At 50.0% G+C, this 16,646-nt stretch overlaps 6 protein-coding genes across 6 annotated transcripts; 3 read left to right on the top strand and 3 right to left on the bottom strand.

Moving 5' to 3' along the window:
* The first annotated feature begins 60 nt into the window (after positions 1-60).
* On the top strand, positions 61-1,778 carry BU24DRAFT_492451 (zf-PARP-domain-containing protein). The gene is made up of 6 exons (XM_033533893.1): positions 61-380; positions 480-621; positions 672-828; positions 880-960; positions 1,014-1,468; positions 1,519-1,778. Exons 1-6 carry the CDS (start codon positions 359-361, stop codon positions 1,547-1,549), a joined length of 888 nt encoding a protein of 295 aa, XP_033384684.1. The 5' UTR covers positions 61-358; the 3' UTR covers positions 1,550-1,778.
* An 84-nt stretch (positions 1,779-1,862) lies between these two features.
* BU24DRAFT_409454 (uncharacterized protein) lies at positions 1,863-2,536 on the bottom strand (the record flags this gene model as incomplete). Its single annotated transcript, XM_033525918.1, has 2 exons — positions 1,863-2,261; positions 2,300-2,536. The coding sequence occupies 2 exons, from the start codon at positions 2,534-2,536 to the stop codon at positions 1,863-1,865; spliced, it is 636 nt and encodes a 211-aa protein (XP_033384683.1).
* Positions 2,537-7,205: 4,669 nt separating this feature from the next.
* BU24DRAFT_422692 (uncharacterized protein) lies at positions 7,206-8,410 on the top strand. The gene has a single exon (XM_033528051.1). The coding sequence runs from the start codon at positions 7,650-7,652 to the stop codon at positions 8,364-8,366; it is 717 nt and encodes a 238-aa protein (XP_033384682.1). The 5' UTR covers positions 7,206-7,649; the 3' UTR covers positions 8,367-8,410.
* Positions 8,411-11,064: 2,654 nt separating this feature from the next.
* Positions 11,065-13,339, bottom strand: BU24DRAFT_441549 (uncharacterized protein). The gene is made up of 6 exons (XM_033530448.1): positions 12,731-13,339; positions 12,646-12,682; positions 12,529-12,596; positions 12,230-12,466; positions 12,032-12,168; positions 11,065-11,960 (listed from the first exon to the last, which is right to left on the bottom strand). The coding sequence occupies exons 1-6, from the start codon at positions 12,920-12,922 to the stop codon at positions 11,384-11,386; spliced, it is 1,248 nt and encodes a 415-aa protein (XP_033384681.1). The 5' UTR covers positions 12,923-13,339; the 3' UTR covers positions 11,065-11,383.
* A 150-nt stretch (positions 13,340-13,489) lies between these two features.
* Positions 13,490-15,380, top strand: BU24DRAFT_492448 (carbon-nitrogen hydrolase). The gene is made up of 2 exons (XM_033533892.1): positions 13,490-13,968; positions 14,050-15,380. Exons 1-2 carry the CDS (start codon positions 13,804-13,806, stop codon positions 14,914-14,916), a joined length of 1,032 nt encoding a protein of 343 aa, XP_033384680.1. The 5' UTR covers positions 13,490-13,803; the 3' UTR covers positions 14,917-15,380.
* BU24DRAFT_199902 (putative proline racemase) lies at positions 15,055-16,521 on the bottom strand. Its single transcript, XM_033521806.1, has one exon. It carries the CDS (start codon positions 16,384-16,386, stop codon positions 15,193-15,195), a length of 1,194 nt encoding a protein of 397 aa, XP_033384679.1. The 5' UTR covers positions 16,387-16,521; the 3' UTR covers positions 15,055-15,192.
* Positions 16,522-16,646: the final 125 nt, after the last annotated feature.

Here is a 16,646-nt window from a genome sequence, read left to right as displayed (position 1 = left end):
AGCTCCTCCCCCCTGTCTCAGTGTTGCAGGCAAACTTATGGGATGCTGTCACTGCCTACGCCTACTTACGCCTACTTAATTTATACCTACTCTGTTTCCATCCCTTCACTCACTCACTCACTCTCCAACTCTCATACACATACCTTTTTCTCTGTCTATCTGAAGAAGGAGAACCGCTTTTCCTGTCGCTCTACTATTTGCATCGCCAAGTCGCGTCTACCGTTTACTTCCGTAAACAGTGGTAGGTCTACTATCGTTAGACGTCACGCGTTTCGAGCCAGTCGATACCTCACGACAACGCTCAAAAGCTTCAATTACCACCCAAACAGAACGTGCTGCAGCGCGTCCAACACACAAGATGCCCGAAGGCTACCGCGTAGGTATGTACTAGTCCTCCGATTCATTTCCCTAACTGTACAATTATCGTGAAGATTATATCGGAATCACCTTGAACAAAACATGCTCACTTCTTCAAACAGAAATTTGCCCCAACAACCGTGCCGTGTGCAAAAACAAGGAATGCAAAGATGCTGCGGTCAAGATTCTGAAGGGCGAGCTACGTTTTGGCACGCTCTTCACTCTGCCCGGCACAGACCACACCAGTTTTGCCTACAAACACTGGTAAGTGATTCCAACATTATCGGTCTGCAATCGCTAACATCACCAAATAGGGGATGCGTCACTCCAGCACAGATCAAGAACCTGCAGAGCTTCACGGATTCCAACCTCGATATTGTTGATGGCTACGATGAGTTGCCAGACGACTTGCAGGCCAAAGTCAAGTTTGCTATCGAGAATGGCCATGTCCCCGACGAGGACTGGAAGGGTGTAAGTAGAAAATTTTGAGCCACAAAGGCTTCACCTTCTGACATGTGGTAGGACGTTGAGGTAAATCGACCTGGTGAAGCTGGGTTCCGTGTCAAAGCCTCCAAGAAGAAGGCAGACAAGGATGCCGACGAAGTATGTGATCACATTCGTTCTCATTACTGGTCTGCTGATCTAACTTCGCATAGGACGACAAGCCCAGCAAGAAGCGCGGACGCGGCAAAAAGGCTGCTGATGAAGAGGATGAAGCCCCAGCTCCCAAAAAGGCTCGTGGTAAACAAGCAGCTACCAAAGCAGCAAAAGCTGCAGATGAGGAGCCCAAAATCAAGAAGCCTCGCGCGAAGAAGGCTGCTGTCAAGGCTGAAGAGGACGATGTCGAAGAGGTAGTGGCAAAGCCGAAGAAGGGTCGCGGCAAGAAGGCTCCCGTCGAACCTGTCGAAGATGATGTTAATGAAGAGGAGGAAGCACCCGCCCCTAAGAAAACGCGCGGAAAGGCGGCTCCAAAGGCCAGTGCTCCCCGAACTAAGAAGGCTGCTGTCATGAAAGATGAGAGTGGCGAGGATGAGGTTATAGAGGAGGTAAAACCCAAGCGCGGGAAGAAAGCTGCAGCAAAAGATGAGCAGAAGCCCGCACCCCAGAAGAGGTAATGTTTTCTGCCAATTGATCCCCACGAGCCAACTGACCAACCACTAGGGGCAGAAGAAAGGCCACAGCGGACGAGTAGGTGGTTCATAAGGCTCTTCGCTTTTCCAAGACGCAGAAGTCCTGCGATCATGTTCACGGCGTAATTCGGATTGAAATGATGGGAATGTCTGATATTCGCACGAGGGTGGATAATCATCATCGCAATCCCACGATCCATCTCCAACTATAATACCCGGTTGCTTGTATTTCAAGCCAACGTCGATAATCATAGAATGTCGGAATTGATAGCATAATAATGAATACTCGCTGTCGACATCGACGTCGCCTTTCCTCATATGTCAACTAACTGTTCTGCGTTGACACCCCTACCACTTCTCTTCATACTGCCATAATTATCTATGATCACCCCTACGACCAGCCAAAAATGCGCCCATACTCCACGTAACATCACCCTTCACCCAATCACCAAACCGCCACCTTCCAACTGCCCTCCTACCCCCCGCCAACCTCCTCCTCTCCCCCCGCTCCACCAGCAAAGTCGCCACGATCGCTAACACAACCACAGCCATGATAATCACCAGCACGATTGCCAGCGCGGGCATCACTTGTCCAACTTTCTTTCCCTTGCTGGGCGGCCAGTCATGAGGCGCCTCGCACGTTCTCAGTAGAGGCAGCACGGAGCTATCGACGATCGTAAGCTGACTACACAGACCAACCAGTGCATTCGAAGTGTTGTCATACCTTGACGGAGTCATCGCCATACTCTTATAGCTCAGCGGCCCACAGAAGTCCTGAATTTTGATAGAGGACGCAACGGTGCAATACGTACGATCAAACGTCGTGGTTCTGTTGTGAGGTTCTTTTCCTTCTTTATACGACGATCCTTGGCTTTTCTTCGACAGATATCAAAACACGCGATTTTGCGTCGCCCCAGGAGGATTTCCGGTGAGGGTAGTGGAGATGTGCTGGATTGTTTTTTTAGATTTTTTGAAGGGGTTGGAGGGTAGACGTCATACTGGATATTCACAATAGTCATGTCACCGATGAGGAGGGCTGTTACACACATGCTGGATCATTGAATGTATGGCGTATATGGGAATGACGGTTGGTCGTTTGATATCGGTACTTGAGTGTTCGAGAGTAGACTCCAATATACTTCTCAAAGAAACATCTAATAAAATCTCTTGAATTAAAACCATGATTAAACCTTTTTAAAATATGCAGTACAGCAAAACCAAAACGGCAAATAGACAGATAAGACACTTTTGTGCCACATCTATCTACAACCCCTCTAACAAACGGGCCACTGCCACCTCCTCCCCTCCCGGAGCTTCGAGTTATCTATGCGCTTTGGCCTCGGTGAACATGCTGATGGTATAAGTAGCCGTGAGGCTGGAGAGGAGAGAATCAACCTCCATGCCTTAGGACTACGTTCCGTATGGCTCAAGGTTGTCTGGAGTGTGGATTTTGATGTTACTCATGCGTGCCGGTACAGCGATATCCCGAACGACGAGTTAGTTTGGGAGCAATGACAGTTTCGTCCAGGTGAGTTGATATCAAACGATCCAAGGGAATATATCTGTTTTGCAATAGTGACCACTCACTTTTAACTCTGTTTACCATCCAGCATTTTCAATGCCAGGTGCTGCTACAAATTCGCTTTAATCGGTATATACGGCACAGTGATTTCGGAGGAGACTGGTCTATGAGAGGTCTTTCATCTTGGTTGATTGGCATGAATCTCGCGGTTGTTATGATTCGCAGCAGAGAGAAATTATTCTTTCAGCACTCTTAGATCAGGCTTTCAGATGGATGCCCTGATGTAATCAATAGTAGGTACCGTGATGACGTTTCCGAGGCCTAGATTAGAAACATAGTTTATCGCTATCGTTAGCAGCTTATGCGCCATAGTTCTAGACGGAGTCGCCCCATGATGAGACCAGATGTTGGGGTGTGGGATGTGGGGCATATGTTCCATCATTTCGTCGACAATTATTGTCCAGCTGCTGTGCGAGGGCTGCATGTACTGCGGCCATATTGTTCACTGTGTAGCTAATGGCATTCAATCTGTTTTGTCTCTTTTTAGGTTATAATTCGCTCAAACTTGCCGAGGGGCATACGGATCAGCATGTGAGCCAGATCTGATAAATCAAAGACCGAGTCTCTCGAGTTAATTCCGGACGACGCTGATATTATGCCATACAATTGCCTCAACGTCTACGTGGTATCTAATGACTGCATCGACGCAGGTCTCTGCGTAGCATCTTAATTTGACTTTTCTCTCTCAACAACAAATTCACTCAAACTCTTGTCTCTCAAACTATCATTCATTCGAACATGTGGCCAATGGACCCCCGCCAGTGATGACTACATGCTTGCATATGACATCGCTTATTTCGAAAATCTGCCTTTGTACTGCGTGAGTATTACTTATAGAGGACGAGCAAGGATAAAAGCGTAGCGAGAGATATAAATTGCGATAGCATGGATAGTTTAAAATATCGTAAATTAATTGCGCTCGACATGTAAGCCTATCTGCAAAGCTTACTCTTTAAACGAAATCTTTAAATACACGTGCAGCCTATGTTAATATGTTCATTAGCAAAATGTGTGCGGCAGCGGCAACCACCGCCGGTTTCTTCCTTTACATGCGGCTATCTATCTGCGGGGAAGAATGGGAAGACGCGCGCACTTTGGGTTTGAAAGATTGAAGCGATCGGCAGTTTGTTCACATATTGTTTAATCTATTATGAGGATCCTGAGGAGCCGTTCGCACGGAGATTTGAGCTCATTGTTCGCTCTCGTCAGCATGAAAGGCGGGGGTGAGACGTCTACGGGTAGAAGTCGCTTGTCGAACCTGATAAGCTGCAATAGCAAATTTGATTGCCATTTATGGAAAGCAGACGATCCAATTTGCTTCCGCTTACGATATTACAGCCAAAAACGGGTGTTCGACAGTCTGCATGATAGGAACGGATGACGTTTCTATTACTCGACCATTTCTTAGATACTTTGCTTAGGTACGCAGTTGATGAAATGGTACACTAGGCGGGAACCAGCCAACGGTGTTTGTAGGGCCCATTGTGTTCCTGAAGGACGACAAGACTACGGGTACCTGGATGACTGTGCTTATTGCTCCATCTTTCGTTCAACTCACTCCACCTGCCTGCAGTCCGTACGGACTCATCTGCATTCGGCAATTGCCGTTGTCATGATGTGATCCATTGGAGGAGCATGCACGCCGGACCTACCTATTCAGCCAACGCGCGTAGACGAAAACTCTTCATCAACTTCGCAGCACGATTGTGTAGCAAGCCGATCGCACAATCAACTAGCTACATATCGAGAAGGAACTGAACAGCCAAGACGGTTGCGTGTTGCGTAGATCTGTAGCAGAAAACGCCACTTCCCTCGTGTAAAACGTCGTTTACTCGTCATCCGCGGACCGTCCGGGAGAATGTGAGCGGAGTGCACTAGATTGAAAGACTTACGCTGCACGTCTGAATAATATAGGTGGCATGGTCACGCCTCGCCCGGAAGCAGTTCTTCGATTACTATCTGGTTTTACAATCTCGAAAATCCAATTGGTCGAAAACTTGCGCTGGGAGAAGCGGACAATGGAGCCGGAGGAAGTAGAAATCATACTTTTTCTTCAGCTAATGCACGATTAGATTATACGAATATGAATTCTTCGTCCGAAGTAAGTTTCTTTACTCCAATCCATCAAGAATATGGTCATCTTTCGAGTACGTGGTCTGTTGAGGGTTGCACTGCATTAGAAACTTTTGAAAAAGCCATTGTTATCATCCACGAATCAGAAATGGCGACGGCCCGTCTTTTTCCAACATTTTGCTTCAACATGGCAAAATGTGGAGGATAAGCAATTATCGATAGTGTAAAAATCTGCACTCTCATCAACAAACCTGCAGCTTCCGAGGCTTCGCAACGTATCCTGCTCCGTACTTGCATCCGGATGTAATCGATAAGGGTGTTCCCCACGTCCACCACTTCATTAGGCGTGCTACGTTGCCTTCATCTATTTGGCCCTTCGGCACGTTTCGCGGATCATGCTCAAACAGGGTAGAACAGCTCATCTCGAGGACAGCCATGTGCGACTCGACATCTTGCGCATCTAACTAGAATTAGCGGAAACATGGCGCCAGGTCATCGGGAAGGAGGAAAGCCTCCCTGTGAGACGGAGTAGGGCCTTGAAGATCACCCATGGATGATGACCCCACAATCACAGTTAGGTTGTTTTATCACGATAAGGTTCCGGTGGCCTCTTTGTATGAGATGATCAGTGTTTGAGGAAACAGAAACAATAGATCTCATGATCGAACTCTCAAAGATATTGTTAATTGAATCCTTTCTCGCCATGCTCATCTACTGTGTAAGCATCGGTGAGTGACAGACACAAGAGTACGAAATTTAGTATGGAGCTCTAATTAGAAACGGGCCTTCTGTGGCCAAGGAAGAGATTTCGAGAATGGCTCATTTGCCTTCCATAGAAATTGGCCTTCGGGTCATGCTATGTCTTTTCTTAAACAACGCATGCAAGGTCAGTTTGAGCTGTCGCTGCCGAGACAAAGTGCCATTGTTTTACTATTCTCGACCAATGGACACAAAGACGGGGGTGAATTGTTTGACAATGGCTTTCACTGGTCCAACGAACCGGAACAGAGTTTTTGTTTTTTACTTTTCGCTTTAACGCGAGAGTTTTTTGTTAGCTTCAAGGGAGATGTGCGTTGGCACGTTTCACGATGTTGAAGATTACCGCCCGAACGACAGACAGTACGGAGTAGAGCAGGTACAACGGCGGCCTCCACCCGAGTGTGGGTTTTGGATGATCGATCTACGTGTTGGATGGGGAGGTTTTCCGAGCGTTGATGGGTTGTCAGTGCATGTGTTCGGGACCAGCCAGCGTCTACGTCTAGGAACAGCGCGCGAGATGTACGGCAACGTACGCACACGTCACTCGCGTGGCCCGGCGTGTCGCACCACGATGGGAGAGATGGCATTCAACAGGTCTCGAAGCTCTCCACAAATGATTCTCTGTTCGATCCCCACAGGCGCGGTACGGTAGGTTCTAAAAGTCTTTTTGTTGGGCATGTTACGTACTGGAGGACTGGGCTGGACTTGACTGGGATTGAAGTAAACTGGAGACTGGCGACTACCTACCTACTCCGTACAAGAGAAAGAAAAAGACGAGAAGGAGGAGGATGGACATGCATGGGCTGAAACGCGGCAAAGTGCGTACTCTACGGCCATGATCAGGGGGGAGAGTAGCAGCAGTGTGCTCTGGTCCTCTGCCACCATCACCACTCTAGCACAACAATCACAACCACGACAACTAACGTACTGTGTACGAGTCTGTTAAAGTTGGACTTAGCGCAGTGCAAGGAATATCAAGCAAGAAAACGGCTCAGTCGGGAAAACATCCATGCATTCGCCAATCAGCATCTCAATTCCCCTTTTTGAAACGCTCCATCATCTATCCAAGTCTAGCGGCCGCCACCGCGCATGTCTAGTAGGATGGCTTGATGCCTCATAGGGACAGAGGCAGTTCTCACGACCATTACCCCTGCAGTAGCCAATTTAACCATGATATTGAACGAATTGCAGTCAACACCAGACAAGACCAGACGACATGGTCAACACAGGTCAACACCTACGCTTACGATATTCGTAAACCCACCCCCTCTGAGATTGAATTCTCCGGGCTCTCTGGCGATCCTGCCAACTCTTCACTTTCCTTTTTACGGAAGTTATTAATGGTCCCGTACAGGTTCCAAGCCAGGCCCCAGGCGGCTTGTGCAATTCAAATGAAAGGAGTGCACCTAGGCCCAAAGGTTCTTTGAAGTGGTCCAGTCGGGGGATGCCTGTGGCGCCCACCCCCTTCCCATCCCGTATTGCCAGAGCATGCCATCTCCCGTGTCGTTATAAAGTACTTGAAGGGAGCCCACCCTCGCTCATCAGAAAGTCTGCGACTTCGACATCCACTCATTCCCTCGGAAACACATTCTTTTCACGTCCTCAGGACCTATTCACTCATTATCCAAGCGCTAAGTTCAGCTGCTTTACAGTACAATCCCTCCAACACCAAGGAATAAACATACCATTGTCGAAGCCCAACTCAAGTCTTTCATAACCACCAAAAAAACCAACCTTCAACTATCAAAATGTACTCCCTCAACGCTCTCGCTCTCCTTGCCTTCACCGGCTCCGTCCTCGCGGCTCCCGTAGCCCAGGGCAACGTCGCCGTCGTCTACGAGACTGTCGTCCACACTGCCGTCGTCACCGTCGAGGCCCAGGCTCCCGCCCCTACCCCTGCTCCCCAGCCCCAGCAGCCCAAGGAGAACATCGTCTATGTTACCGTCAAGAAGCCCGCCAACAACAAGCCCCAGCAGCCCAAGCCTACCCCCACCCCTACTCCCGTCTACGAGGCTCCCGCTCCTTCTTCCGTCGTCGAGGAGGTCCCTGAGCCCACTGAGCCCGCTCCTGCTCCTGCTCCTGCCCCATCCAAGGAGGGCTACATGGCCGTCGTCGATGAGTGGCGTGCTAAGCTCGGCCTCAAGGCTCTCATTGAGGATGCTACTCTCGCTGCCAACGCCTACAAGACCGCCAAGGATGGCAACGGCCAGATGGTCCATCAGCTCAACCCCGGATCCATGGGTCAGGTTCTTGCCCCCGGTCCCGAGGACGAGTTCGAGCACTGCTTCGTCGGTGGATGGCTCTGCGAGATCCCCACCCTCCCCGGCCTCAACGGTGTCTGCGCTACTCAGTCCGAGGGCTGGTACTACACCTCCACCGGCCACGCTGACATCCTCACCTCCGGCGGATACTCCAAGATCGGCTGCGGCTGGGCTGGCAACATCTGGGCCTGCGATCTCGCATAAGTAACGACCGTTGTGGGCGTTGTTGAGCAATGAGACCTACGACCGGGGTTCAATTCTTCACAGGAGAGATATGGCGTTCGTGTGCCGGAACTCATTCTTGTATCTAACTGTTACATGGGGCCTTTTTTCACCTTTCTAGTTACAGGTCCCATCGCATATATCGGATTTAGCATCTGAATTCATCCATCAGTTTCCAAAGTTCTTTTTGAAATATCTTTGCCATGATTGCCAAATGTGAATGTGATTGTATCGTTATTCGTTGATCTTTGTTGATCCTTTGTTGACCCAGAACAATAATGTTGTTGATGTCTCAGGGGTTGTGAACTGAATGGCTGGGATTCCCATGGGCTGAAAAAGAAAACCGACTAGGCTCAATCGAACCACGACTTTTATGCCGCTGTCATGTGTGCCGAACTGACATTCAGGAACAGGAACATCCCATCCAGGAACAGGTACAGATCGTCGCTCAGCAATTTCGCGAACACGGGTATGTGATTGGGAAATAATTTTACGACCCCAAACCGAACCCCCCCAAAGTCTTCTATCGGCGATTTTCGTCAAGGGTCGTTTGACTCGAGCAGTGTGCAGTCCTTCTTCCGGACTTGTCGTCGCATCTCATTGCTCGCCCAAATGTATTGACATCTAATCCCCTTTCGCTTCTTTCGATTCCAATCTCTGCCACATTGAGCGCACTCAGCTCTGCCACGTCTCCTTGGCCCCTCGGCGGTCGTAGCGACCATACTAATTCGACTCTCTGTAAGATAAGCGTCGGCACGAATCCTCCCCCTTTTTAGTAACCTTCTTTAGTCGAGCTAAGGATCACAATGTAGCCTTACGAACAAATCAGTTAGCCGTGCCTGACCCCGAAATGATGAATACGAAGAACCCTTTCCAACCGTCAACGTAGTTGCTGTTGCATCGCGAAAAGGAATGGGGCTCAACGACTCGGGAACCAAAATTGCAATGTTAATGCGCGACATAGGTAGTGTAGTTTCCAACAACTCTCTGGCCGCTGTCCGAACAAAGTTACCGACACCATTGCAGTGCGCAACCTTGATTCTAAGGCCTCTAACAGCATAAAATGTGGAACTGACTCGCACTGTTCAATCTCCACGATGTCCAGTGATCATCTCCGCATGTAATTACCAGCAGTCAAATCAAACAATTCAATTCCTTCGGCAGCCCGGCCGGCGTGCGAACCATGGCGAACCATCATTCCATCTGCAAATTAATGCGATGGAAATCTAATCTTACCAGAGATTCAATTCATTCACTGATCATCTTAACGTCACGAGTAATGGCTCTATGCATTTACAATATGACACGATTCCCATTCACTATGCTTGCGCAAAGCCAACATGACCGCGCATGTCATGTCCCTGTAGAAGAAGCAAATCAAACATGTCGCGTATTCAATCTTAAAGAGACCCCAGGAACGCTGACCGAACGGAGAGGAGCGTGGGCTTATTTCTGCGCCGCAATACCCGGCCCTATTCGTCTCCACACTGCACAGTGCAGTGCATAGCAGTTTGTACCTACCTACCCGTATCTCACGACCGCATCCGCATCCGCATCCTCCGCCACTGAAGGATCACGATGCTGATGACAGGGAGCAGGAGAGTAAAGTCTTAGAGAAGAGGATTGTTAGGAGGATTCTACGTAGGTAACTAAATAATAAGCCTAAACAACTTTCCGCCTTGTGACCACGCGGCCGCCCCAGGATGGTAAACTCCGTCGCATATTGTACCTACTTGCGTCTACTTGCACTATGTCTATGTAGCCTTATATTTTTGTGTTTAGGATCCCCTCCTACTAATTATTGATCCTACTTAACGAACTGCTGGAACTGGGGCGTTTAAACTCTATGTCCATATGACGGCAAAGTTGTTCTAGCGAAAATTCTCTATACTCCTCCATACACTGCTGTCCTATTAGACTTTCTCGCCAAACGCCGTCGCGATTGATTAGGGCTGAAGCGCAACGTGGTGTGCGGTCGTCATTTGTGGTACAGCAACTCCGTAGTGTACCCAGTGGATTCTCTCGGGTGTGTGGTGTTCGCTGTTTGTGTTCCCCTTGCAGCAACAAACGTCAGCTCGATCGTATTGTGGCGAGCGCGCGCGCCCACGCGCTATTGTCGCACACGATGTTGGGGTTTCGTGATGTGTAACGTGGTGCCTTTTTCTCCCCACCGATTCCTAAGCGGAGAACAACATCTCGTGTGACTTCTGTAGAAGTCCGGAGAGAGAAAACGTGGGCTTGATCTGAAAACGGAAGTCTGGGCTCGGGGCGTTTAGAGGAGAGGAGAGGTAGGGGTGGGCGAGGCATGTCGAGACGATAGGTAAGAGGTAGGCGTTATAGGTGGCTTTCGTTTCCTTTTCGCAGAACGTAGTGATGGCTTAGGCGGCGCAATTGGTGGTTAGCTGTAGTTACAAACATGTTTGCGCCCGCAGTGCGTCAAATGCGCCATCTACGGAGTATGTACAGATTACTCTGGTTTCTTATCTAGATGGCTGGTAGGGTGTTTATTGGATTCTGCGCCTTTTGGGGTTCTATTCCAATCCGTTATTGTAGTTCATATGTTTGCAGCTGTTTATGACGATCGCCTACGCGCCGGCGCATAATGGGTAGGAAACTAGCGAATCGCCCACGCGCGCCAGCTGACACTTCAAGGGTCTGGCATGATTCGGGGGTCGATAGAATCCCATCTTATTGTTATCCAATAGTTGGGGCATTTGGCCATGTTCCACGACCGGTAGTCGTCAACGACTCGAGATGGTCAATTTCACAAGGCGCTATGGAAACAGCGCATGATCACTGTGTCGTTGAATGACTACCGGACTTGGAAACATTGGACACCCCATGTCAGTCAGTCAGTCAGTTCTGGAGACTCCAGCTGTAATCCACCCTATAAGGCGATCCACGAGAATTACTACGCTAACCCATGCCACGATAGAAGAAAATGAGACGAAAGAGGCGTTACAAGAATACACGGCTGTTAGCGTGCAGATCTGGAATCCTCATCGCGTGCCCTCGCCCCAATTGAACTCTTTCGACACCGTGATTCCACTTGGTTCCTCCCTACTCGCAGGGCTATCGCCGCCGTGCCTCGAATGTGTCTTACTTTCCGTGCCTTCGATGACCGTCGTGGTGAAGCACATTTCGTGCCTGTCAGGTCTGAGAGAACCCTCTTGCGTGTGTTGGCCATTCGTTGTCAACCGCCCCGTTGCAGAGTGATCATCCTCCTGCCCCTCGTTCTGGTTGTTGTCGTCGTCCTCATCGCCCATACGTGTTTCTTCGAGATCGTTCATTCTACTAGGTTTCCGTGTGCTCTTTTTGGATATCGTCTCTAACGTGTCTAGCGGCTGCGACCCATCTCCGCGCGAGAGCCTCTTCCTGGGCGCCGGTACGTGGCCGAAGTACTTGCGCAGTATGAACATCAGCAGTGGTCGCAAGGTCGGTAGACAGCCGGAGATGATGCCGATTGACGGTTCGACGCTGGACCAGATGAAGACGTCGCTCTTCGCCCAGCTGATATCAGTCGTTTGGGTGAGGTGCACGATGGTCACGATCCGATACAGAGAGGCGAAGCAGACACTGTCTCCGTGAGCAAGATGATCCAATACTTCCCACCCGGTGGAAGGGGGGAATGCGCGTGGAGTGGTTACAAGCTACCAAGGCCAAACATGAAGAACACTGCGACCTTTGCGGTCTTGGTCATGTTCAGCATCCATACGTTGCGGACCGGCACCATGAGAATGCATATGTCGCCGATGAGATTCGTGATGCCGATGCCAAGGTAGAACTGCGATCCAGTAAGTCGATTGTGAGTCCTGTATTGGATACACTTGAAAGGAATCATTGACCTTTGCCTCGTCAACTTGGAGTACCCCCTCGGCTCCGTACCACTGGTCCCAGTAATACGACAGAGGCTTCGTGTACAGCGGAAGCACAATGTGGTTCGCGATCAGATATCCAGTGGTCAGGAATACGCACCACCATCCCATCCAAGACATGCCGAATATGCGACGGTAGAGTGCAATGATGGAATACTTGATCGTACAGACACTCCATGCGTAGATGTAGACGTATGCAAAGGTGATCTGGCTATTGTCATTACTGCGATGTTACACGGGAAGCATGCAGACAAGAGGCGGTGGCCTACGATGGTTATCTTTCGCATCTCGTAGGGTGTCAAAACGTAGATATGCTTTCCCAATCCAAAGAAGCCTCCTATCCTGGATCAGTGGACTATCGTGGCTACGAAGGCGGGTTTACATACCAGCGATACAACAAGCAAGATTCCCGGCATTCAGGGCCTGTAGTGATAAGTCACACATTCATGAAGATGGAAAGGTAATGCTTACAAGCCCAATGAACATTAGATAGTCATCCAGACCCAGGCCCGCCCTTTGGAATCTGAGGCGGGTGATCAACCGCAATCCGACAAAGATGGCCGACAAGATGAATAGCACAATTCCAGTGGCATTGTTGCTCACCGTACGTGATTCTTGTACATCTAGGCCTGGAGGGGGATTTGAGAAGTAATCGACGGCCATTGCACAAGTTCAAGTCCTGCACATGAGGCTTTGCAAAACGAGCGATAGCAGCAGCGTCACGATGGGATCCGCGGACCAACTTTATGAGCAGTACGTTACATTGAACGTAGGCTGAAAGGCACAAAAGACTGGGTACAGCATTCTACTATACTTTGGCGCACCATGTTTGCGGAGCCCGTGGTCTGTTTTCACTAGAGACGCTGCAGAGGTGTACCAGAAACCCAGCGAATCCACACATCTCCACCTCATGCGATTGCAAACCCTTTGAGCGAAGGTCGCAGGCGGTCTGTCACATCTAGCACGGGGAACGAGCCGAAGTGACACAAGGCCGGACAGGAACGTTGGAGGAAGCCTCTGCTGTGGATGGGCTTGGACGACGTATGAGACTTAGCCGTTTGCGGGTGAGATAAAGTGAGATGTGGTCTGGGATTGGTCGATGATGGATGGTCGAGTGACAGTTGGAATATGGTTTCGCTTAGAGATGGAGAATGGACGATGCCCCGCCCGATTTGTTAGCCACCATGGCTGGCTATGGCAATTGATAGACATTGGATACCTCAATATCTACTTGGACCACTCGTCGACCCTGATAGAGCAGATGTCGACGCATTCATAGGGAGAGCAAATAAGGCATGACATGCTTGAAAGGTAGTCATGGTATCTGGCTTTGCCCAGAATGCTCAGGCACCCCGCAGATCAACAACTCGTCTATTGCACCGTATTGTGCTTAGCTGGCTATCAATGAGGAGATATTCTTTCTTTTTCCTTTTGTCGCGCCACCGCGAAACCCATCACCACCATCCCTCTCCCTCGAGACAGACCTGGCCCTCTTTGTCACCTTCGACTGCACCTGCATAATCGTCTGAGACATCTCGACGCAGATGGCACCGAGCACGCCCAAGTTTAAGGTGGCAGCGGCCCACGCCGCCCCTGTCTTCATGGATAAGAAAGCCACAATCAAGAAAGTTATCCGTCTCATCGAGCAGGCTGCACAAGACGAAATCAAGCTGGTTGTGTTCCCAGAGACATTCGTTCCTGGTTATCCCGTGAGTCAGATTTCCCTAGCGCCTGTGACACCACAGGGGAACAATATGCAGGCCTAATCCCTTTACTTATCGTCTCCGCAGTACTGGATAGAGTGTTATCCCCCGCTGAAACAGGTCGGCGCTCTAGCCAAGTACGCCGAAGAGAGCGTGGTGGTTGAGAACAACAACGAAGACGTCGGCGCCATTCAGGATGCCTGTCGACGATCCAGTGTAGCTATCAACCTAGGTATCTCGGAACGCATGGCTGGCGGCCACACCCTGTTTAATTCTCAGGTCATCATTGACAGCGATGGCTCTATTCTGGGCGTCCATCGGAAGCTTCAACCGACCTATGTTGAGCGTCTGGTATGGGCCCAAGGTAACGGCAGCTCTCTTCGCAATTGGCCTCTCTCGCTGGGGTACAACCTTGGTGGGCTTGCTTGCTGGGAGCACACTATGAATGGAGCCCGACAGGCCCTCATCTCGCAGAACCAGCATATCCACGCTGGTGCATGGCCGGCACTATCAACCATGGCAGGCTTCGAGGCCGTTGCAGATGCACAGATCGAAGCATTGATGAAGACACACGCTCTGACCGCACAGGTCTTTGTCATCACCGCATCAAACTATGTCGATGACACCTGCCTTGACTGGATGAAGGAGAATCTGGGCGAGCAGGATCTCGTCAAAGCTGGTGGGGGCTGGTCCTCTGTTCTGCATCCATTCTGTGCGTTTATTGCTGGTCCGCATACCGGTGCTGAAGAGAAACTTGTACAGGGTGAGGTCGATATGTCCGAGCTGGGTGCGGTCAAGGTATGGATTGATGCTGCTGGCCATTACCAGCGTCCAGAGATCCTACAGTTCAACTTCGATTCACGCCCACTCTGGGCAGATGAGAAGAAAAGAACTTTCAAGCCCCGATGGGAGGATAAGAATGGGTCCGAAGATGTCGAGGCTGATTTGAATTAATGTTTTGTTCTTTCGGACTCTGTAAGTTTCAATTAGCAAGCAATAACGCTAAGTAACGACCTCATGTTGCGTTGAATTTTTGACATTAGCCCTAGCAAGTTTTACGTTTAGTCGAGCAGAAGCAAACATGAATCTTTCCGGACCTCTTTCCCACGGATTCGGTACTGTTTTCAGAAACTTTTATGCACCAAACTGTGATACTTTCAATTCGAGTAACCATGATGATAGAAAGAATAGCAGTCATACATGTCAGTCGTAATGGGTGGTTTTGACCAGCTACAACCGATCAAAAAGAAACCCCCCTTCACCGTATGGATCTTCTGGTTCAGAGATAAACACATGACTTCCAACATAATACGCATGGCCTTCTACCCTGACCCTAATAGGAGTCGAAAGCATACTCTCCTTCAAATACAACTCTGGCACCTCCTCCACCGCAGTCCCCACAAAACCCCCCTTCCCCTCCTTCGCATTAGAAACCAGCGTATGATACGTCCAAGACTGCCCCATCTTCAACTTACCCGTCGCAACCGCAAATGCAATCCTCGCAGCCACCGCACTCCCAGTCGGCGAGCGGTCGATCTGCTGATCTGCGAAATAGCACAGTCCAGTCTCTGCTCCCTCGGCCCCAGACAACACTCTCCCAATGCTCTTGTCTTGCACCATGACCGTGTAAAGAGAGCTCAAATCGTCTTCCTCGGGATGTTTCATGTACTTCTGATACCGCGGGTCGGAGTTGACGATTGCTTTGAGCTTCCGTGTTGCGGTGTTCAGTGCTTCATGGCGAACGGGTGGACGCAAGCCGTCGTTGAATCCAAGTTCTTTGGCAGAGACTAGACAGGTGAAAGCGCCGCCGTAGCAGAATCCGACCTTGACGTGGTCTCGGTCTTGCAGTTCCGGCCATCGGTCGCCCGGTGGAATCTCAATTGCTATGTCCTGTCCGGTAGCGAACGATGGAACGCAGATGAATGAGACAGGACGAGACGGATCAGATCGCGAAAGATCGTCTGTGACTGGAACCGTGACCACGACGAGACCGCATGGCGCGTGCAAGTTCAGTGTCGCGGTCTTCGTTGCCGGGTCACATTTGATCTCGTTCCTCTGCGGAAAGACACTGACGTCGTGTGTGTCGACCAGGAATCGTCCGAGCGCGATCGTGGCATGTCCGCACATGGTACTGTATCCTTCATTGTGGGTGAATAACACGCCGATATGTGCGTCGCCCGTTTCTGTGAGCTCGGTTCTGGGCCGAAGGATGGCGCCGTACATGTCTGCATGGCCGGCTGGCTCGAGCATCAAGCGCTTGCGGATGTGGTCATGTTGGGATTTCGCTTGGCGTTTCTGCTGTAATAGTGTTCCAGAAAGGTCGGGGTAGCCTTTGATGACTATCCTCGTGGGTTCACCTGTGGTGTGCATGTCAATGCATGTGATGGGCTCCCTTGCATCGCGGTGGAGATTTATGACGTCCATTTTGAGAGGCGACGTTAATTAGGCGAAAAATGGGGGGACTTTTTCTTGTTGTAAGTACTGTTCAGATGAGGAAAATGCGAAAGTGGTATCGAATTAAAACACAATCTATGTACATGATATAAGATGGCAGTCCCGAAAGGGTACTTGTCGAGTGGAGCATTGGTTGATGTCCACCGGTACCGGACCGAACGCGGGTTGCGTAGCCGATGACCGACACAAACCGCACGTCTGCCAACGTCTTCTCCACACAACCACAGGAG

The sequence above is a fragment of the Aaosphaeria arxii genome (genome assembly GCF_010015735.1).
Source record: "Aaosphaeria arxii CBS 175.79 unplaced genomic scaffold BU24scaffold_4, whole genome shotgun sequence".
NCBI classification, from domain to species: domain Eukaryota; kingdom Fungi; phylum Ascomycota; class Dothideomycetes; order Pleosporales; genus Aaosphaeria; species Aaosphaeria arxii.
The sequence above is the reverse complement of the archived record's forward strand: the minus strand, read 5'-3'. Positions and strand labels throughout refer to the sequence as shown.

Bases quoted from the DNA above. Each gene is read 5' to 3' on its own strand.
- BU24DRAFT_492448 (XM_033533892.1), top strand. From the start codon at position 13,804: ATGGCACCGAGCACGCCCAAGTTTAAGGTGGCAGCGGCCCACGCCGCC. The intron at 13,969-14,049 runs GTGAGTCAGATT...TCGTCTCCGCAG, and splicing joins CATTCGTTCCTGGTTATCCC to TACTGGATAGAGTGTTATCC.
- BU24DRAFT_199902 (XM_033521806.1), bottom strand. From the start codon at position 16,386: ATGGACGTCATAAATCTCCACCGCGATGCAAGGGAGCCCATCACATGC.
- BU24DRAFT_441549 (XM_033530448.1), bottom strand. From the start codon at position 12,922: ATGGCCGTCGATTACTTCTCAAATCCCCCTCCAGGCCTAGATGTACAA. The intron at 12,467-12,528 runs GTAGGCCACCGC...GACAATAGCCAG, and splicing joins AGATGCGAAAGATAACCATC to ATCACCTTTGCATACGTCTA. The intron at 12,169-12,229 runs GTCAATGATTCC...ACTGGATCGCAG, and splicing joins TCCAAGTTGACGAGGCAAAG to TTCTACCTTGGCATCGGCAT.
- BU24DRAFT_492451 (XM_033533893.1), top strand. From the start codon at position 359: ATGCCCGAAGGCTACCGCGTAG. The intron at 961-1,013 runs GTATGTGATCAC...AACTTCGCATAG, and splicing joins CAGACAAGGATGCCGACGAA to GACGACAAGCCCAGCAAGAA. The intron at 1,469-1,518 runs GTAATGTTTTCT...ACCAACCACTAG, and splicing joins AAGCCCGCACCCCAGAAGAG to GGGCAGAAGAAAGGCCACAG.
- BU24DRAFT_422692 (XM_033528051.1), top strand. From the start codon at position 7,650: ATGTACTCCCTCAACGCTCTCGCTCTCCTTGCCTTCACCGGCTCCGTC.